This window comes from Mixophyes fleayi, chromosome 8 (genome assembly GCF_038048845.1).
Source record: "Mixophyes fleayi isolate aMixFle1 chromosome 8, aMixFle1.hap1, whole genome shotgun sequence".
Taxonomy (NCBI): Eukaryota; Metazoa; Chordata; class Amphibia; order Anura; family Limnodynastidae; genus Mixophyes; species Mixophyes fleayi.
In genome coordinates, this window is record NC_134409.1 from 121,843,588 (window position 1) to 121,866,439 (window position 22,852).

Sequence of the window (22,852 nt, forward strand, 5' to 3'; positions counted from 1 at the left end):
ACTTTTGGTTTAATTTCTTGAATTTTTTTACATTTGGTTTTACTTTTTGAACATGGCAAACGACTGTTGATTGGTGATATAATGCAAAAAAAAAAGTTCCAAGATGGAATTGTCCTTGGGCCCTCACACCCACCCTTATGTTGTTGAAATAGGACATGCACACTTTAACAAACCAATCATTTCAGCGACAGGGCCTACCAAACAACTTTGGCTGAAATGATTGGTTTGTTTGGGCCCCCACACCAAAAAAGCTATTCATCTCTCCCTGTACAGACTAAACAGGCTCTACTGAGGCAAGATGTCGTCCTCATCCTCAACCTCTGATTCCTCTCCCCCTACAGTGTGTACTTCCTCCTCATCACACATTATCAATTCGTCCCCGCTGGACTCCACAACCACTGGTCCCTCTGTACTATCTGGAGGGCAGTGCTGTACTTCATTGAGGAATTGATTATTCATTTTTATAAACATCATTTTTTCAACGTTGTGAGGAAGCAACCTCCTTCGCCGCTCACTGACCAGGTTCCCCGCTGCACTAAAAACTCTTTCCGAGTACACACTGGAGGGGGGACAACTCAGGTAAAATAGAGCCAGTTTGTACAGGGGCTTCCAAACTGCCTTTTTTTCCTGCCAGTAACAATATGGACTGTCTGACATGTCTACTTGGATGGTGTCAGCAAAGTAATCATCCACAATTTTTTCTATTGTGACAGCATCCAATGCAGCGAGAGTAGACATGTCTGCAATGGTTGGCAGGTCCTTCAGTCCGGACCAGATGTTATCAGCATCCCCGCCAGTGCCTCTTTTGGGAAAACTGAGCTTTTTCCTCGCAGCCATAGATGTGGAAGAAAATGAGGGTGGAGCTGTTGGCATGTCACGGTCCTCTTCAGAGGACAATCTCCTGACCAGCAGGTCTTTGCACCGCTGTAGACTTGTGTCCGCCGGAAACAGAGACACAACATACGCTTTAAACCGAGGATCGAGCACGGTGGCCAGAATGTATTCCTCTGACTTTAAAAGAGTGACCACCCTCGGATCCTGGCAAAGCGTACGAAGGGCTACATCCACAAGAGCTACATGCTTGGTGTAATCGCAATGTGTCACTCTTGAGGTAATGCTGCACCACCAAATTAATGGTGTGGGCAAAACATGGGACGTGCTGGAAATTGCCCATATTTAATGCCCGCACAATGTTACTGGCATTGTCTGACACCACAAATCCCCATGAGAGTCTAAGTGGGGTAAGCCACTGGGAGATAATTTCCCTCATTTTCTCTAATATGTTGTCAGCGTTGTGCCTCTTATTAAAGCCTGTAATGCACAATGTTGCCTGCCTTTGCATGAGCAGCCATTTTGTAGATGCTGCTACTGATGCAGCTGTTGCTGTTGCTGCGGAAGGGGATGCATCTACCCAGTGGGCTGTCACAGTCATATAGTCCTTCGTTTGCCCAGAACCACTTGTCCACATGTCCGTGGTTAAGTGGACAGTGGGTACAACCGCATTTTTAAGAGCACTGAGGACACTTGATCGTACTTCTCTGTACATTTTTGGTATCGCCTGCCTAGTGAAGTGGAATCTCGAGGGGATTTGGTACCGGGGACACAATACCTCCATCAACCCTCTAAATCCCACTCCACTGATGGCGGACACCGGGCGCATGTCTAACACCAACATTGCAGTTACAGCCGCAGTTATACGCTTTGCAATAGGGTGACTACTATCGTATTTGGTGGTCATGGCAAACGACTGTTGGACGGTCAATTGTTTTGTGAAAGACTTAGCGGTCTTACGACTTCCCCTCTGGGAAGATGACCGACTAACAGCAGCAACAGCAGCAGTGGCAGTAGTAGGCGTACCGCTGCAGGATTCCTCGGATGAATCCCGTATTGAGGAGGACTCAGTCTGGCTGCTGACTTGGGCTGCAGGACTGAATCTGATGGAGATTGTGGAGGAAGTTGACGAGGAGGGTGTTGCTGGTGTGTATCCAACTGGACCACGGGATTTAGGTGTCCCTGTACCGATGAGGGTCCTAGCCCCAGTTCCTGAACTAACCACTGAACTATGAAGGTTATTCAGGTGACGTATAAGGGAGGATGTTCCTAGGTGGGCAAGATCCTTACCCCTGCTTATTTGAGCTTTACATAAGCTACATATTGCCATACATTGGTTGTCTGGATTTGGATAAAAATAACTCCAGACCGAAGAGGTGCATTTTTTGGTCTTCTGACCAGGCATGACGATGGGCTTTTTCATCCCATGAACATCAGCTGTTTCCCCCCCTGGTGCCTCATTTACAATAACTACATCACCATCCTCATCATCAAGTTCCTCCACAGCGCCAGCTACATCATCAATAGCCTCCTCCCGAGCCACCTCTTCCCGTACAGTGATGGGAAGGTCAGGCTTGACAACCACCAACACCCTTGGACTCGCCTTGGGGATTTGTGATAATTTCTCTTTAGAAGGCAGAGTTGTTTGCTGTTTTGTTGCTGACAGCATAACTCTCTTCAATATTTTGTAGGGGGGGGGAGGAGGAGGAGGGCTAAGATCCGTGGGTGAAGCTGAACCACTAGTCATGAACACGGGCCAGGGCCTAAGCCGTTCCTTGCCACTCCGTGTCGTAAATGGCATATTGGCAACTTTACGTTTCTCCTCAGATGATTTTAAGTTTCTCTTTTTGCTACTTTTTCTTAACTTGGGCTTTTTGGATTTTACATGCCCGGTACTACGAGATTGGGCATCGGGCTTGGAAGACGACGTTGATGGCATTTCATCGTCTATGTCATGACTAGTGGCAGCAGCTTCAGCATTAGGAGGAAGTGGGTCTTGATCTTTCCCTACTTTATCCTCCAAATTTTTGGTCTCCATTATATGTAGCACAAGATACTGCAGAATGTGTGAACTTGGTAATATTGCAGTACCAATGGACTTATACTGCTGGATTGGTTTTGCAAATTTGGTTATAATTATTATATATTTTTTTTTTTTTAAATTTTTTATTTTTTTTTACTTTTTTTTTATTTTTAAAAAACTTGGGAATAGTGGGGAAATAACTATGCCCTTAGAAGCACAGAGCACAGGACACAGCACCACTGGACTGAACAGGACACGGCACAGGACCCAGCAGCACTACGGAACTCAGCAGGACAGAGCACAGGACACAGCACCACTGGACTGATACTGCAGAATGTGTGAACTTGGTAATATTGCAGTACCAATGGACTTATAATGCTGGATTGGTTTTGCTAATTTGGTTATAATTATTATATATTATTTTTTTTTTTTAAATTTTTTTTTTTTTTTTACTTTTTTTTTATTTTTTAAAAACTTGGGAATAATGGGGAAATAACTATGCCCTTAGAAGCACAGAGCACAGGACACAGCACCACTGGACTGAACAGGACACGGCACAGGACCCAGCAGCACTACGGAACTCAGCAGGACAGAGCACAGGACACAGCACCACTGGACTGATACTGCAGAATGTGTAAACTTTGTAATATTGCAGTACCACTGGACTTTTACTGCTGAATGTGTGAACTTGGTAATATTGCAGTACCAATGGGCTTATACTGCAGGATTGGTTGTGCAAATTTTGTGGTAATTAAAAAATATTAAAGTAGTTTTTGGTATTTTTTAAAAAAACTTTTTTTTATTTTTTTAAACACAGGGGAATATTGGGGAAATAACTATGCCCTTAGAAGCACAGAGCACAGGACACAGCACCACTGGACTGAACAGGACACAGCACAGGACCCAGCAGCACCACTGACCTCAGAAGGACAGAGCACAGCACACAGCACCACTGGACTGATACTGCAGAACACAGCACAGCACAGCACAGCACAGCACAGCACAGCACAGCACAGCACAGCACAGCACAGCACAGAACTAAACAGCACAGAACTAAACAGCACAGAACTAAACAGCACAGAACTAAACAGCACAGAACTAAACAGCACAGAGGACCACCTAACACACCCTCCCTCTACCCTGATCAATGCCCGAGTGAAGATGGCGGCGACTAGCGGGGAATTTATAGGATCCGAGTATCGCGAGATCCGACAACGGGATTATGAGTCAGAGCCTCAGTTTCACTTTTGAATTTGGCGCCAATACCCGGATCTGTCTCGGATCCGACTCGGATCCGCAACGTTCGGGTGGGCTCGGATTTCATAAATCCGAGTGCGCTCATCCCTAGTCGTAAGAGACTCAAACTGTAAATAAATTGGTGATTGTAAATATACAAGATCGCTCAGAGAAAACTGACTAAGTAATCCCAACCTTGTGCTTTTATATGATGACTATGTGACGTCTGATAATCATATAATGCACAGCAGGGAGTACATTATTCCACATCAGCGGGGGCCTGGGAGGGTAGATCGACATTGCCGGGCCACTACCCAAATTCTGCTATGCCCCTTATTGATGCACGGTTCTACCCCTTAGTATGGAATGTATCTTTGCACATTCAGACTTTTTAAGTGTACTAACTGGCATGCGTGCTATGCTATTTGACATTTTGACCTACTGCAGCATTATTTTTCATTAGCAGAAAGATGTGACATATTCCTTTTGCTCTTTGCGACCAGCTAGGGGATGCTTTATTGCACCCAGCACACAATCTGGCTCGTTATATATGGCTGCTGTGGATCTGTGTTTCTCACAGACCATTTCTAATACACCCATTAATCAATGAAAACAAAAGCCAGGGTCATCTTAAACAACAAAACTTGTCAACTAAACAACCAGCAGAAGGATTTTTCTATAACAGGCCTGGCCAACCTGTGGCTCTCCAGGTGTTGTGAAACTACAAGCCCCAGCATGCTTTGTCAGTACATACCAAGATGATTGCTGGCAGGGCATGCTGGAACTTGTAGTTCCTCAATACCTGTAGAACCACATGTTGACCAGGACTATTCTATAACATTGTGTAAGTATCATAATATGTGTTGGAAATCATCAAAATATTTAAAACAAGTTTTGCTTTGGAACAGGCTGAGAAGCTGCGACGTTCCGGTGGTTCGATCATCAAGTTCCACAGTACGGCATTCTAAGCTGTGTGAAAATGTAATGGGAATATAAGTGAACGGAATATGATAGTGTTACAATAAAGGCGGCAGGAGAAGTGGCGGTATGGCATACCATTGTATATACCCCCACTTCCACCACTGTATATAATTCAATTTTGATATTTATTTGAAGATTAAAAAAAAAATAATCCATCATTTGTATTATATGGTTTGTTTTGCTTTTCTTTGTATTTTCAGTAATATGTTGTTAAAGACTTTGTTGTCACTGTTATTACAACTGTCCTGCATGAGAAATTTTACAACACTGTATATACTAATCTGTGAGCTGTACAATATGCTGCACACAGTGTTATATAATAATATTATGAGCGTTAAACTGTATCAACTAGGGATGGAAACTACATAATATTTTGAACCACTGGGACTTCTGTGCGTGTGTTATGCTGTTTACTGTTTACACTGCAATATATTTATTTACATTTTTGCAATATTTTATATCTGGAGTATTTACTTTGCAACGGAATGTTATGTATCATTACTTCACATGCATAATCAGTCTCAGCTTAGTGCACAATGTCGTTCCCCAAGGATCACGCTACAAAAAAATAACAAATTTAATGTCTGCTTTTACATATGTATTTGTGAATGCTATCGGTAGTGCACTAATAAAAAGCAACGTTCAATTTGAGTTTTGCTGGGCGTTTAATTTTGCACAATAATTTAAACCTACATCTACATTCTGAACCTGCTCTGGACTATATAGTACATATTAAGGACTATTTTTCAGCCATGCAGTGGATGGATTGTAGTGCTCTTTATGTGAAATATAAGACGCATTTCTCATTGGGTGAGTAGCTGAGGAATTGTCCCATGTGACTGGAGGAACTGCAGATTAGTTGTTGAGTCAGATCAGATCATGAGCTGATCGATAGGCGGCTGACAGTGACGATGCACAGACTGAGGGCAGTGAGAGTGGAAGTGTGATCTGTCACTTAGACTGGGAGCGTGGAGGAGGGTCATCCTACAGGTTGTCAGGGGGGTAAATAGAGTATCCTAGCAGCTTTGGTTTGTGTGCCCGGTAATTGGTTCATACAAGCACAGTACTTTCCATACTTTATACAAGCACTGGACAAGTTCTGATGCAAGTACAGAATAAATAAAAGCATTGGGGCCTCTCTGCAGCTGCACCCTCTGCGGTGACAGTAATATCCGCCACTGAAATAGATGTACTACTAACAGAAGTGAGCAAATAATTGCAGATTAGGTATCACACCTTCAGACAGCCTGTGTTTCAGAAGGGCTCTTATGAGCTTGTTCATTTCGTATGCCAGGGTCACAGAGTGCTCAACGTTTCGGGGGGGGGGGGGGGGGGGGGGGCACCTTTCCCCTTCTTCAGTAATCATAATAATGGTGACAAGTATTCGGTTCAAGTCATTATACAACAAATAAAAATAAGTTTCAGCTAAAAGTTTCTGGTTTGCGCACTATGTTTTATATTGTCTGTACAACTACTTGTATTATTGTTGTCTCGTTTCTACAGATTACGCCTCTGTTTCTATCTGTTGTCTGTATTGCTTGTGATGCCTTCAACACATTGCTTTAAAAAAATGAAGTTTTAATCATATCACTGTCTATTCGTCCAAGTACGTATTATACATTTCAATTCATATATGTCAAAAATGGCCTATATAGCAGGCTACAAGCTTGTTAAGTGGTCACTAAACAAATATCACAATATTGTACACATCCCTTCAGATCGACAGATTAAACCTTACAACACTATCACAAAGGTCTGCTTGGCAGGGCCCCTCTTGGTTACACACACACGTGAACTACTAACAGGAGTGTACTGAGCCATCAGGCGGTTGATGAACTGACACCTCACTCATCTCTTACACAGACCAATGTAAACATATGTATTGATGTAGTGTACACTGTAACATACACATTGCTCCATTAATCATTATTAAATATTCCAATAAGGTAGAAACCACTAATTCTGCCTTGTGGAGTAAGACAATTATTTATTTTATTTTTTTGTAATATATTCCTCTGATATAACATTCTCCCATTCTCGGTTACAGGACTTTTTTCGGGCTGCACCCACTTTGAGGAATTCCCTCCCTCGCACAGTAAGACTTTCCTCTAGTCTCCAAACTTTCAAGCGTTCTCTGAAAACCCACCTCTTCAGACAAGCTTATAGTATTCCTCTACCACCCTCTTAATCTCCTTATTACCACCCTCTACACAGCTAACACAAGACAACAATCCTCTGACCAACATTGGTACACACACAGCCCACTCAGTACTTTTACCTTTGCATTCTAGCTGGTCCAGTGTGCAATATGATGTAGCACGTGCCCTTGTGTTTCAAACTCCCATTGTCCCATAGATTGTAAGCTTGCGAGCAGGGTTCTCTTACCTCTCTGTCTGTATGTATTACCCAGTATTGTTTTATTAATGTTTGCTCCCAATTGTAAAGCGCTTCGGAATTTGCTGGCGCTATGTAAATAAATGATGATGACGATAATGATATGCTGCCCCTCAAACCTACTGCCTTTTCTACCTCAGTATTTCTCATTATGGGCATTCCTATTATTACTTAAGTCTGTCAGGCGCCATATACAGTACCACCCAAGTGACACACTTTATGACCCCAAGTTTCCTCTCTGGGGTAGATTTACGAACCCTTCTAAAAAGGAAAAGTGGATGTGTTGCCAATAGCAACCAATCAGATTCCTGCTATTATTTATCTGGTGCATTCTAGAAAATGAGAGCTAGAATCTGATTGGTTGCTACGGGCCACACCTACACTTTTCCTTTTTAGTAGGTGTGATAAATCTACTCCCCAGGGTGTCTTCCTCTCATCTTCCATTTTTGGTTTCTTGTGTAGATAATTAGGGTAACATTATTTGATTGGCACATGTATTATAGAGCAGTGTATTATAGTGGAAGGTGTACTATGATTAAGTGCAACATCCACGTTATTCTATAAACATATCTGCTATTAGAATTCTGACTAAGCAGCTGCTTGTGTCAGATTTTATGAGATAGTTTATGATAGTTCCCCTTTAAAGCAACCCATGGATGATTCCCGGCTGCAAACTCTGTATCAGTTTGGCTGCTGAAATAATTGTACACTGTGAGGCTTCTGTATCATTATTAGCTTTAGCAACCAGAGGGAATGAGAAAGTTGCAGTAAATAGACTAACGCGGAAAATAGTGATTTCTTTGTGAGAAACCTATTACTAGTGGACGTAATACACAAAAATGTGAACTAATTATTGATTTTACTGTACAGATTTCACAATATGTAGGCAGTAAGGTGGCAAGGTGGCTGTCTGACGCTGCTGGGTTCATGGGTTCTATTGCACCCGGTACCATATCTGTTTGTATGCTTTCCCCGTGTTTGGGTTGGTTTCCTCTGGATACAGAGCTGTGTAATATATTTGTTGCTATATAAGTAAACGATAATAATTAAATATCCAAATTAGCATTTATTCAGTTTATTGCATCCACTTCATTTAAGTAGATATCAATTATTGTTTTTGGGGTTGCTTTGCAAATCTCCAAAAGTATGTACAATAGATTTTATGTATAATACAACTTGTACAATTGGGAGTAAACTGTTTTTTTTTTGTATTCCTTCTGCTTATGCTGCTTGTCGGGACTCTTGTTATAAAGGCTTATCACAATTCACACACACACTTAGACATCTTATCACACAATATGGACAGATCTTAGGAATGACAATAAATCACCTCCTATTATACATAGTGTCAGCTCTGCTAAAAGCATACTTGCCAACTCTCCCTGAATGTCAGGGAGACTCCCTGAAATAGGGGTGATCTCCCTCACTCCCTGAAGATTCTGGCATTCTCCCTGATGCTGAGTCGGTACAAGACGTGGTTGGCTTCGCCATCTGTGGCATGATGACACTGTTCAGAAATTGTGTCCTATGTCCATGTATTGATGCTTATGGAGGTGGCCATTTTCATGGAGACCAAGATTTAATCAAAGACTGACAGGTAAGACAACATGACTTCAGTAATGGAGACAGAAATGTAAAAGACATTTCAGTCTCTAGAGATTCGTTAGCTGCTTTTCTTTAACGCATAGTTGCCTACTCTCACGGAATGTCCGGGAAACTCCCGAATTTCTGGGAGATCTCCTGGGAGAGCAGGGCAACCTCCCGGTTCTCGCCCCGCAATAGATAAGTGGCAGGGGGGGCTTAATGATGCAAATATCGCGTCATCTTAGCCCCACCTCCTGCTGCTGTTGACCAAAATTGTGACACCCGTTTAGGGGGCGGGGCCAAAAGGTGCAATTTATCAAGCCCCACCCCCACACGCCCACCTCCCCTGGGATCTCCCTGAAGCCAACGAGGAAAAGTTGGCAAGTATGGCTAAAAGTCAATTCTGAAGCTTAGAGCCTTAATTCGATCCTCACTTTATCACCAACTTTTAAAAAGATCACTTTATAACCACTATATTCATAATCACAAATATAAATGTTAAAATTTCCTTACCTTAACCAAAACTTAGGATATCGTATTTATATTTGCTATGTAGCGGAAGACAAGCCATTCCTCATTCAAAAAGACTGACTGCAGTGTCCTTCAATAGCTTTAAATATAGGAAACCCGATGTGCATATTACAATATTCTGCCAATATCACAGCTATATTTTAAATGCTTTCTGTTTCAATTAAGCACCTGAAATACACACAATTATAAATGTTACTAGTAGCTGTTTCAGCTGCTATTTAAGTGCCTGAAATCTGATATGAGAGTATGAAATGTTTGTAGTATTGTGAATTTCAGCATTTGTTAGTATTATAAGATTTGCATAGTATGGTGTACTTTATGTTTATTTGTCTGGAAATGTCAGGTTACTGGGTACTTATAATCATGTACAGTATTTTCTATATAGCACACTAGTGCCTAAACAATGTACACTTATTGTTAGGTTATTTTCATCAGTGCCACAACTTACTGGCTAATGTAGGTATTTAGGTGGATATTCATAATTTGCTTCCCACATAGCTGATCACACAAACTCTAAGCCCTAGTGTGGCTAGCTGCATACATGCCCTCTTTCTAAGCGACAATGCTATTTCCACTTCCACAATCAAAACTCACGGAAAGGGGTATATTTACTAAACGGCGAGTTTGAAAAAGTGGAGATGTTGCCTATAGCAACCAATCAGATTGTAGTTATCATTCATTTAGTGCATTCTACAAAATAACAGCTAGAATCTGATTGGTTGCTATAGGCAACATCTCCACTTTTTCAAACCCACAGTTTAGTAAATATACCCCAAAGTCACAAGCGCAACCACCCTCCAACCCAACAAATGGCTTTGCCACAACTGCTAAATGCTTTATTCCCAACGCTTCCCCTAGATAGAAACACAATATAAAACCATATTGTTAGATTAATGTTTTATATGTTTTTATATGTTTATTACAAAAACGGCAGTACTGTATCTCTTTTGTAGTTAACAGATTAAAGTTGTTTTTTTGTTTTTTAAAGATATGGAAGACAGCAAACTAGAAGCTGACAGTTGACTAAGCTATTCATTGTGCAAAGAATAAAGCCCAAAGATATCAAAATTGATCAGTGCAGACAGATGAAGAAATATACTAGCTTGAAAGGGAAAATTACATGGAATTTTTTTTCCAAAAACCAGAAGTAGCTGAGCTATAAAGAAGATTTTGCTTACACTCATCGACAATCAGTCAAGATACACAAAAGTCTACCAGCTTCACAACAAGGATGAAGTACTGACGAAACTCCAAAGGCATTTTGCTCAAGTAAGCAACAAATTTGTCAAAACGTCAATGATACTACATGTAGATAACTGGACTGAATAGACAAACTGTTATATTTAATACCACAATACTACCATGAGCACAATGCATATCAGATAGAAAGAGCTAAAGGTTTTGTGAAAGTGGGACCTTTGATACATAACTGTCAACAACATATTGGGCTGAAGCATTCATGACAGTCTGTTAACTCCAAAATATTTTACCCAGAAAGATAACAGTGAAGATTCTGTATGAACAGTGGAATAGAAAGAAGTTGATCTGCAGCCTATTAGAATATTTGGAAGCAAGGCCTATGTACATGTTACAAAAGAAAAGCATACCAGGTGGGAAGCTTATGCGAAGGAAGGAGTTTTTGTAGTCTAGAGCAAAAGACGAAAAGGTTGCAGAATTCTTCACAAAGATGGCAAGAAGTTAACAATTAACAGAAGCATGGCTGACTCTATGTCACTCGTATTTTACAAAATAAAGCTGCCTGAATAACAAGCTCGATCAGAAACACAGGGAAATGAACAAGTGGCAGTGAAATCAAATTAGGCCATCAAGCCATCAGAGTACAGATTGTAGTACCACATGTGTCTTTAGTTAGAAGATTCACAAGACGGATAAAGAGCTTTTCAGCCAAACACCTGTGTTATGTGGTGCAAACAGAACCGCCGCCCTAACCATGGTGGAAGGAGATGCAAAGATTGCAGATGAAGTAGCTTAAAGCTGCTGATGAGCTAAAATCTCTCACCCAGCACCAGACCTGGGAACTCACAAAATTAAAAGTATCAGTCAAGCATACAGTTGGATGCAAATTAATTTTTAAGACCAAGTGCGACTCTGAAGGTGGATTTAAATTATGGTGAAGATTAGGAAGCCTCTTTTGCTCCAGTTATAAAACAAAGTACATCTATTACTCTGATGGCCGAGACAGCTGTATGGAAGATATAAATGAGGCATCATTACATGCACACAGCCTTCCTCAATGGTCATATTGAGAGGAGTTGTATATGTAACTACCTGAAGAATATACCAGAAAAGGAGACAAGCGCTTTGTTTACAACTTCCAGAGACCATTCTACAGACTCAAGCAATCAGCCAGAACATGGAATTCTAAGATGAACAAAGTTCAAACGCTGCCTGTTCTTTTACTGTGACTCTGAAAACTGATAAATCTGTGACACAGTGTGAGAAAAACTATAGAAAAACTATAGAAACTGCATCTGCTTTATATGGAGATGTAAATTCCAATAATCAACCTGTAAAACATAGATTATTGTGCACATCTATCGACTATACCTTTCTTAAACCCATGTTTAAAGATTATACTGTGATGATCATGTACCTTTTGGATATTTCAAAGTGAATTATATGTTAACAGCATTAGTTATTTTAGAGCTTTTTTTTATATTTTATCAGTGTTCATTGGTGCAGTTGATCTCCATGGAGGAAGTAACCAAAATGACCAGGGTACTCAAGAGCAAAACAGAGACTGAGCATCCAGCCAGTGACACTTGTAAGATATATAAGTACAGTCTGCCATCTTTATACCACCCCCTGTAAAGCTGCCCACACTATGCCCTATATATAGTCTCTGCACAAAAACACATTCATATGTAATAGTTTTAATACAGCACCCTATTTGTAATGCCAACCTAGCTACAAAACCAGTTTTGACCTACATTCCAACCTGGTATTCTAAAAAAAAAAAAGAACACTGTATGTCAATCCTTAAATCTACTGTGTTTACACACATATATATATACACAAATAAATATATATATATATATATATATATATATATATATATATATATATATATAGTGGTTGAATGGCAGTGGCAGTATGGAGATTTAGAAGCGACTGTATGAAAAATGTAATACGTATGTAAGTTCATGGAATTTGATATATATATCTTGATGGAACACAGCAAATACCCTGTGAAGAGTTTATTGGTGGGTCATCACTTGTTTTGTCCTATTGACTAATGACAATTTTGGCTTTTGCATATTGAACCACAGGCTCAAGCGGATGCATTTGAAGATTGCCACTGCAATTATGTAAATTGCTTATAAGCTTCTACCAGGAACAGTGTAGAATTGTCCCAGGTGTTCTTACAACTTTGCTCATCCACAATCCCTACGCTATTTATATACACATGCAACATAGAGTGTATAAAGCAAATATCAGTAATAAGTCCTGTTATGGATATAGAATGCTCTACGCTGCAAGAATAGCACTGTGCAAGTACTATGCAGTGGTAGAGAGGGACACCTGTAATTGCGCCTCTACTAGTTCTATATTACTAGAAGCAACAGAGGTCAGTGATATCTGCTCAGACCAACACATCCCCAGAGATAGCGACAGTCTGATTTCTATCATACAGTGCACATGCATTCAGTGGTGGTGTCACTTTAATGAATTGGCTCAGTGCTACATCAATTAAACATCCCACTAACGGAATCTGGGGGGTTGCTGGCCTATATCAATAAGTAGTACATATATGAGAGTGACTTACAGCTAGATACTGTCTCATGAAAATGTTCCAATCAGAATATCGTTCATTCTCTATGGAACCTTCACATCACGCATATAAAAGACAAGAAACAGTCCCCTATATTCAGCAAATGTCTCAGGCACAGAAAGCACCAGGCTGTTTGCCTGTATAGCAGTAACTATTAATGATATTACAGAAGAGAATGGGACCCAAGATCCAAGTTGCAAAGCAAGTGCCACAAATCTCTGAGTTTATTGTTTACCTCCCCTAAAACACTGATATTAGGACTGAAATGCACAGCGGTAACATTAACGAAATTACGGCACGGATCTACTTGCATTTAACTCTTTAATTGCAGATCCTCACATTTTTAAGCTACACCTAAAGTCAACATGTTAACTATTTCAAAGACAGCGATAGAAGATAGTGCTTTTTTTAAATAAAAAAATAGACGCTACTGTTATCTGCAGAACAAGGTGCTATACATATCGCTATTTAAAAATATACATGGAAAAAAAGATTAACAGCTAAATTATTGCTAAGGCCATGTCATATATCTGCAAAAAAACATCAGGTTTTTCAATAACCGCAAGTTTGCTAGATACTCAAAAATACCCATATAAGCTAGTGTAAATAGATTGCAAGCTTTTGTGATCAGTTTTTTTTTTTGCAGATATTAACCATGACCACGATTGGGTCCTTAGATGCTATGTATAACATTTCTGATGTCTAAGAACAAACCAATTAAATTCAGTCCTGGATTGCAATTTGTACCCCAATGGCACTTTTTCTGACCTGACCCATAATCCCAAGAGTAGCCTTTCATGGTCCCAACACCCACGGAACCCTCTGTCTTTTTAGAAGATAAACATGGCAATAATTCAGACCAATTTCGGTCCATGTTTAAATAACAATAAATGTTATGAAATAAAAAAAATAATAAAACGATGTTGGAAGCAAAGGTCACTCCTGCCAGCCCTAGGCGCAAACCTAGGTGACCTTTCCACAAATCCAGGTCTGATTAAAACGGCAAGTGGAGGAGATGAAATGAATTGACTGCCTTCCTGATTTGATTACTGGACACATCTTTTAGTTGTACGCCCCAAATGACTCCACGGTGTAAAGTTATCTCCAAGGGCTCTGCCTGGGTTTTCATTAGCACCATACAATCAAAGGCAAAGCCTTTATGGCTGGGGCTGATCCATACCCAGGCGAGTATCTTTGATGTATTGTTAAGTCACACACACTGAGACTTGCCAATTTCCATTACAGCACAGACACCTTCACAGGCTCTGAAGCTGAGCCAATTAACCCTTTCTACCCCTTTGTTTTTCCTCCAACCCTGTGACATTGGGGGCCCTGAGCGCTGTGGGGGGTTTCACTGCACCAGCCCCGAGATGATTTACTGACCCTGTGGTAACGATGCCACATTCCACATATGGGTATTGATTTAGAAAATGCATAATGTCTGAAACATATTTGACTGGAAGGTGCACTGAAAGGTCTCCACTGCAGCATCACACAATGGCTGTTTAAAATGGTGTGCAGGATCCAAATGCAAAGTGTAACAGGGACCCTCAAGACCAGACACATTTATATGAATGGATGTTTGTTGTATATAAGATAAACAAATGTGTTTGTATCAGGACAAATCTCTCTCTTTCTACAGTGTGGGCAGCTCGTCTATAGGTGGCGCTGTTGCATGGATCTGGTGCTGGTGACGCCTATGGAGGAGGTGGGATATGGGAGGGCGCAGATACTGTCATTCTATAGCTCCAATTGATTTACTCTCCTAACGTGCGCCCTGCAAAAATCAATGCATCCTTTTTGGTACTATATGCAGCAGCAGCAAGCAGCTCATATCATAATGTTCCATAAATAGTAGGGTAATACTTGTCTCCCTCTCTATGCAAACCCTGAGCGATGGTACTCACCGTGACCCTGCCATCTCCAGTAGGTTACTCGCAGCCTTCAACCATTATGTAAGAGTCATGTTTACCCCTGACTGCTACTGGACGTCTGCTTCCTCTGATCAAGTTATCATTGGTGATTTAAGGAGCCTCTCTGGACAATGTCCCCATTCTGCATCCTACACCCCAGATATAGCAATGCACATGCATGCCTATCACCTCCATTGTACTTAGTTATCTTGCACTAAAAAACAATAGCAGAGGAAAAATATGGAAGCAGTGCTGACCAATCTCCACACCTTCCCCATCCTTCCTACAAGTGGCTGCTGCTGCAGAACCTCTTGGCAGACAAATGACTCAATCTCAGTTCTGAGAGAGGTTGGCAGCCCTTTCCAAGAGGTTTTGCAGCAGCTGTGGTCTCAGGATTTGGGAAGACATGGATTTATGGCCCTCTAGTGCAGGATACAATGACATTCCAGCTTTACCGGTGTGTGTGTGTGGGGGGGTCCCATCCCCCCCCCCCCCTATTGTTCTCACCTTCTGCTGCCTCCTCGCCATGTCGGTGGGTTGCTTGGCATTGAAGGGGTAGGCGATACACCTCATGACAAACACATAGAGCTGCAGCTTCCTCTTCCTCTCTTCTTCCTCCTTCTGCAATCTCTCCAGCTCTTCCTTCTCCTTCTCGCTGACCACTGAAGGACTGGGGCTGGAAGGCCGGACACTGCTGCTTCTGCTGCTGGGCTGCAGACCCCCTGAGCTCTCGCTGGTCCGGCTGGGGGAGAGCCGGGCCCCTGTGCTCGGGGCCAACACCTCCTTGCATTCCTCTTCCACTATCTCTTCCGATTCCTCCTCGCTGGAAGACGGGTCCAACATCTTGCTAAGGGCTGAGTGCAGATGGTGGGGTCCTGGCTATAAGGGGGGAGGGCTGGCAGGGCTGTGCACCCTAATAATCCCGTGCAGGAGGCAGCTCGGATCAAGCAGGACCTGATGTTGCAGCTAAGTGCAGACTAGGCATTGGCAGTGCTTACGTCTTTAACTCTCTCCTCCCCTGCACTCTTACTGGAGAAAGGAAAGCGGATAGAGACAAAATACTGCCGATGGGGGCTGTCCCATTGATAATTTGTGGCTGTAATCTGCTAATGTGCCGCGGCAGATGGTGCCTCCCGCCTGCTCTTTGTCCACAGGCCAATAAATCCTGAGGATGCAGGAAGATGACCAGAGAGGGGATGATATGCCCAAAGAGCAAGATATGGATCAACTATCCAGAGAGCTCAGAGAAAGGGATCAGAGCAGGGAATGTCCAGAAAGTAGGGACATGGTTAGAGAATAATGAGCTGTCCAGAGAGCAGGTATTCACAAGGCAAAGTGGTGTCCAAAGAGCAGAGAGGTATTCACAACGCAGAGAGTAGGAGCTGTCCAGGTAGGATATGGGTACCAGAAATCAGATCTGTCCTGAAGGCAAATGCACAGAGAGAAGGTAACTTTGCTAAGCCCAGGGAGATGGTCAGTGGTGAAGAAATGTCCAGGAGATGATGACACAGGGACTCTGAACTGCCCGCAGAGAAAATAGGATAATAACTGTCTAGAAAGGAAGGACGGAGACAAGTGTGCAGGCAGGAGATCAGTGAGAGAGTGCACGATTCATAGTGCTGGGAGCTATGAGCTGATGGGAGCTGTCCAATAAGACCGAGAGGAGCCCACGGAGCTGTCCAAAGTGCTGAATGTAGGAGAGACTGCAGTCAGTCCGCAGCTAAGACAGTGTTATGTTCTCTCTTGTGTGTCAGCGATGGGTGTATTTGGAGGTTGGTGTCACCCTCCTTTTTCCTGCCTTTATTTAAGAAACGTTTGCTATAATCTAGGTGGATCAGGAAACACCTGTTATGTTCACTTAACATTTCTGATTGTATCTCTGAGCATATTGCTAAATATATTAAATAAAAAAACACATTTGGGAATGTTAAAGTTTTGCAGTCATATAACATCCAACTTTAGTTCCTGATAGTTACCTAGATAACTAGTTTTATATAGTGTGGATCAGCACTGTGCCTGGCAGTGTTTACTATTAGATATTATATTACTATTACGCTCTCCCAACATTTATATAAAATGTATAAGGGCATGATGCTGCTGGACAAGAGCTGAACACCAGTTTGTGTAGTGTATATGGTGTGAAATGGCTCAGCGCATGCTCAGAGAATAGAAACAAGCACGCGCATTAAGAACAATCACACACATACACCCATTAGGAGGTGTGTCATTTCCACTTGGTATATTTTGCCGGTGCAAATCTTCGTTGATGGTGTTGACTTGTTGTAAACCAGGCACATATGCGGCTGGTGGCTGGAGATGTGTACTGCTCTGCATATGGGTGGAAATATGCTATTTGTCTGTGCTCTTTTTTAAGAGTAATTTACTCCCGTTTTGCAACCAACTCAACTCAGCTGCATCAGCCCCCTTGTAGCCTATATTGAGGTATAATTCTGCACCACAAAACATTGTCGGCCTGATTCATTAAGGAAAGTTAAGCCAGAAATTGAGTAAGTTTTCTTACTCAAGTTTTCTGGACAAAACCATGTTGCAATGCAAGGGGTGCAAATTAGTTTATTATTTTGCACACAAGGAAAATAATGGCTGTTTTTTCATGGAGCACACAAATACTTGATAGTTTATTTGTACACTGAAATTTAAACTTGATCTAGGACATGTCTTACCCCAACTATAAATATGCCATCACATTTTAAATTTACCTCCCCTCCAATGGAACATGGTTTTGCCTTACTTGCTTACTGTTGCTTAACATTCCATAATGGATCCGGCCATGCATTCCTTGGACATAGCATAATGCAATTCTACTTTATTTTTAATACTCTAACTGAATAAATGTTAAATTGCATCTTTCACCTACACACCATGGAGGAAGTTATTTTGAGCAAGAATAAGGATCAATTGTCCAGCCCACGGTATATCTACTTTATTGATGCTACTATTTCCTAGTAAGTTGATAGGCTGATTTCTCCTGATTGTTGATTTAGTTCACAAACTCACCTTATGAATATTGTCACTGGTTCCCAGTAAACTGATAGGCAGAATTGTGAGAGAACTGTTCACAAAATGCCTGTCCTATCTGTGTGCAGGCAGAAAGAGCACTTTAAATTATAAAATACAAAAGAGTACAAACAGATGCTCAAAATGACACCCAAGAGAAGCGATGATCTGCAGGTGGTCAGCATTCAAGAAAGAAGGCTGTTTTTTTTTAAAAAAAAAACAACAAGTTTTAAGAAACCTATAAGTGTCTCAGAAGGGCAGTTTCTTGTCAATTTTGTTGTGACCAGCAATAAGATAAGATTAAATTAAAAAAATTGTTCTTAAAAAAAAAGCGGAAAATGTAAAAGAAATAGGAGGACATCTACATATAGAAAACATAGGATCACATGACCAATTTCCAGGCAATTAAGTTACAGAATTAAAATTGGTTGGCATAGACATGAGACTGTGGACACAAACATGATAAAAGGCTTAATAAGAAGTAATGACAAAAAAAAAACAATTTTGTGGTTTTGACTATTTTCATTTTAATGTATTTCAACTAGTTTATTTCCAGTATGTTTTCATACTGGAATCATTTTATATTACTGCTGTAGATTGACTTCACCCAGAGTTTCAGGTTATTATGAAACAATGTGATGCTTTACCTTTAGGGAGAAAGTGTATCTCTCTTGCAAAACTCATATTCATAAAATGAATTTTGCTGACTGAAAAATCCTGACTGCTTCTCTCCATTGTATTTACAAACAACAGACATTGACTAGTAAATGTGCTGTTTGCCACCGTTTGAGAAGTGACGCTGCGCTACCGTACAACTTTGGCAAGGTCGCACGTTCAGGACAGAGATTAGACTCTTGGAAACAATAATAACTTATCCTGCTTTCCTATTCAAATAGTCTTGTTGCTAAAAGAGATGGAAAAATAAATCGGTTTCAGCCCTGGTGATTTCTGTCACAGGAGAAAATGCTAATATTCTTCATTCTCTTTCTGTCTCACAGAATCATTTTCACAAAAGAAATCACCTAGACCTTTAATGTTATTGCGTTATTAGAGTTTCCTGCAATGTTTCAGGGCTGGGGATATGGGTGCAGCTAAAATGATTTCCATAGTTCATTAGGAAAAAAAGATAGACATTAACGGTCGCTTACATTGTTTGTTTTGATGTTTGATTCTGCAATAGAATATTTTATTTTATACACTATTTTACACCCAGGGAAAACAAAAAATATTATATTTACTATAAATTCTTCATAGAGATAAGCTAGCATGTTTTCCTCTAGTTAAAAAATATTTGCATCTAAATAATTTAGAATTATGGCTGGTTTGAAAATAACCATCAAACTGAGACATCTCAGGTTTAAAGTGCACTCATGCCTAAAGACAGCTGAGGAAGCCATTTTGTGAGCTACAACAATCTCCAGGAGAATGCAGCCTATCAATTCACCGGAAGCAGATTCCTTGTGGATATTTGCCTATGAAGTGCCTGAGTGATGTTACTGCTTCTTAGTAAATTGATAGAGTACATTCTCATGGGTAATAATTCAGCCCGCAAAATGGTGTTGGTATTTCCAGCAGATATATAAGAGCCTCATATAAAACTGTCACCATCAGTTAGTATATTATTTTTCCAACACTACCTAAGCTTCATACTGCGCCATATAGTGTAATTAATGGACACACAAAAAAATAAAATAGAATACTTATGTAGGAGGGTATATATGGTAAAGGGCGGCGCCTTCAGGTGTATACAGTGTATATAAACATATAAGCACAGATGTACACAAAGTAGTCCAGAGGAGTTAAACAGAATGGTGTCTGAATAGATGCACCGCAGGTGACTCATAAACACTGTAATACAGGATAAAGATGATCTATGATTGATCGTGCAGATTAATAGAAGTGGTGTGCGTACCAGATATATAAAATCAAACCGCTTATCTGTATAGTAGCTCCTTAGGAATCCCGGAGTATGATCTGCAACCAATTCTCCTTAACGATGGATAAAATGTATGTTCTAAAACACATAGAATACTTATGTGTATATATTGGGTTAAAGTATCCTACAGTGCGTTCAGCTCAAAAATAGTTTGTATATTCTCCCCATGTTTGCGTGGGTTTCCTCCGGGTGCTCTGCTTTCCTCCCACACTTCAAAAACATACTGGTAGGTTAATTGGCTGCTATCAAATTGACCCTAGTCTGTGTGTGTGTGTGTGTGTGTGTGTGTGTGTGTGTGTGTTAGGGAATTTAGACTGTAAGCCCCAATGGGGCAGGGACTGATGTGAGTGAGTAATCTGTACAGCACTGCGGAATTAGTGGCGCTAAATAAATAAATAAATGGTGATGATGATGGTGATATGTGCCAGGCTTATGTCAGGCGTCAAGAATGTATTCTTATGTGTATATGTCTAACAATAGCATAGAAATGCGGCTCGACAGTGTTAGCCAGAGCCGTAACTTAAAATTTTAGCATCTGGGGCGAGAAAGACAAATGCTGCCCCCTAGCACTCAGTTTTAACCAAGTGAACCTAAAATATTCATAAACTGGGACCCTCTTCAGCGTTGCGCACTGGGCTGTTGCCCCATATCGCATAGCCCTAGTTACGGTCATGGGGGTAAATGTATCAAGCTGAGAGTTTTACAGCGGGTTTGAAAAGTGGAGATGCTGCCTATAGCAACCAATCAGATTCTAGCTATCATTTTGTAGAATGTACTAAATAAATGAAAACTAGAATCTGATTGGTTTTTCAAACCCGCCGGAAAACTCTCAGATTGATACATTTAATCCCTGGTGTTAGCAGTAAAAGTCATATTACCCTATTTGTACACAATATAATGATACAATTAATGTGTCATATAGACCAGCAAGAAAAGTGCTTTGACTGTTATTAATTAAAGTGAAAGCCTCATTTTCCATATAAAATGTAACTAAATATAAACACTCCCATATCTGTTAATTTGCAACTTTAATGATACAATGGGAATCTTTTTTCCTGCATTAATCCAAATGAAAACAACAAATAAGTAATGCAAATAGACGTCTGCTACTTGACATAATATAGCCGCAACGCTAATAAATTAAGTGGTGTCATCTATAGAGGTCAATATGAAAACTGCAGTCATCATCATAATCATCATTGCATATTTTTGCACTAGCCCTACAGTCCCCGCAAAGATATGTCTCTTATACATCTGGTTATGCGTAGGGGACTGTGTGCTCAACACTTGCTTGCCTGCCCCTTTATGTCACTCCAGGCGTGAGGAGATGTACGTCTACCATAGGAAAAAACCTAGCTATGAACGAGTTTTTGGCGCTCATGCCCCGTAGAGAAAAGTATATATTGCGCCAAAAGAAAGAGGCTTACACTTAACTGTAAATGAGTTACTAAGGGATTAAAGCTTCTTTTTCAAACAAGTGGTTTACAGTAAATCTATTAGGCACAAACACACATATTTACCACTACAATATTGTACTTGTGAGCCGCACTTTAGAAACACAACAATACTGTGCCTCCTGTAGAGTAACATTGGTTACTTTGGTTGCTCTTGGTTACTGACACTGCTATCCAGACTTAGAGATGTCTGGTACAGCCTTTCCTGCTTCAAACTTCATTCTGTGTTACCTTCTCTGCAACTGTTAGCACTGTTCAGGCATGGGGGTATATTTATTAAACTGCGGGTTTGAAAAGTGGAGATGTTTCCTATAGCAACCAATCAGATTCTAGCTGTCATTTTGTAGAATGTACTAGATAAATGAAAGCTAGAATCTGATTGGTTGCTATAGGCAACATCTCCACTTTCTCAAACCCGCAGTTTAGTAAATATACTCCCATGGACTTAAATACTAGCTGCTCCAACACAACTACAGGCAGTTTAGGAATGATGCCACGGGAGGAAGACAAAAATTGCTTAGTGCCTTTGTCACAGAAACGTGCAATGGATGGTGGGGATTGTAGATTGACGCTCCAATCATGGCTGCCCTTCTGCCAAAACCATTGTATTTTGCTCCTACAAAACGGGAGGGTATGGCAAAAATAAATCAGAAATAAAAGTTTACAGAAGAGAGCACAACTAATGGAAATAAAAACATCTTCCCACTGATAGGGGTGTACTTGGTCTGCAGCAATGTTTAGGTAGGTGGTATGTGTCAAAATAACATCCACATGAATGTCAGGACCCAAGGTTTCCCAGCAGAATATTGCTCAGAGCATCACACTGCCTCCGCCAGCTTGCCTTCTTCCCATAGTGCATCCTGGTGCCATATCTCCCCAGGTAAATGACGCACATACACTCGGCCATCCACATGATGGAAAAAAAAATGTGGTTCATCAGACCTTGGCACCTTCTTCCATTGCTCCATGGTCCAGTTCTGGCACTCATGTGTGAACTGTAGGCCCTTTCGGCAGTGGACAGAGGTCTGCATGAGCACTCTGCCCAGTCTGCAACTATCCAGCCCCATACCCAGTTCTGACACCTTTCTATCATAGCCAGCATTTTTTTTTCAGCAATTTGTGCTACAGTAGCTCTTCTGTGCGATTGGACCAGATGGGCTA

At 40.9% G+C, this 22,852-nt stretch overlaps 1 protein-coding gene across 22 annotated transcripts in view; it reads right to left on the reverse strand.

Moving 5' to 3' along the window:
• CADPS (calcium dependent secretion activator) overlaps positions 1–16,992 on the reverse strand; it is a 395,853-nt gene extending 378,861 nt beyond the window's left edge. For 7 of the 22 annotated variants that reach the window (XM_075183354.1, XM_075183339.1, XM_075183338.1 and 4 more), the window contains exon 1: positions 15,794–16,991. In XM_075183354.1, the coding sequence (XP_075039455.1) occupies positions 15,794–16,129 (336 nt within the window). In that variant the 5' untranslated portion in view covers positions 16,130–16,991. Of the gene's footprint in view, positions 1–15,793 lie in introns of all 22 variants that reach the window. The other 15 variants (XM_075183344.1, XM_075183341.1, XM_075183347.1 and 12 more) reach the window with 5 other exon arrangements.
• Between the last annotated feature and the right edge of the window lie 5,860 nt (positions 16,993–22,852).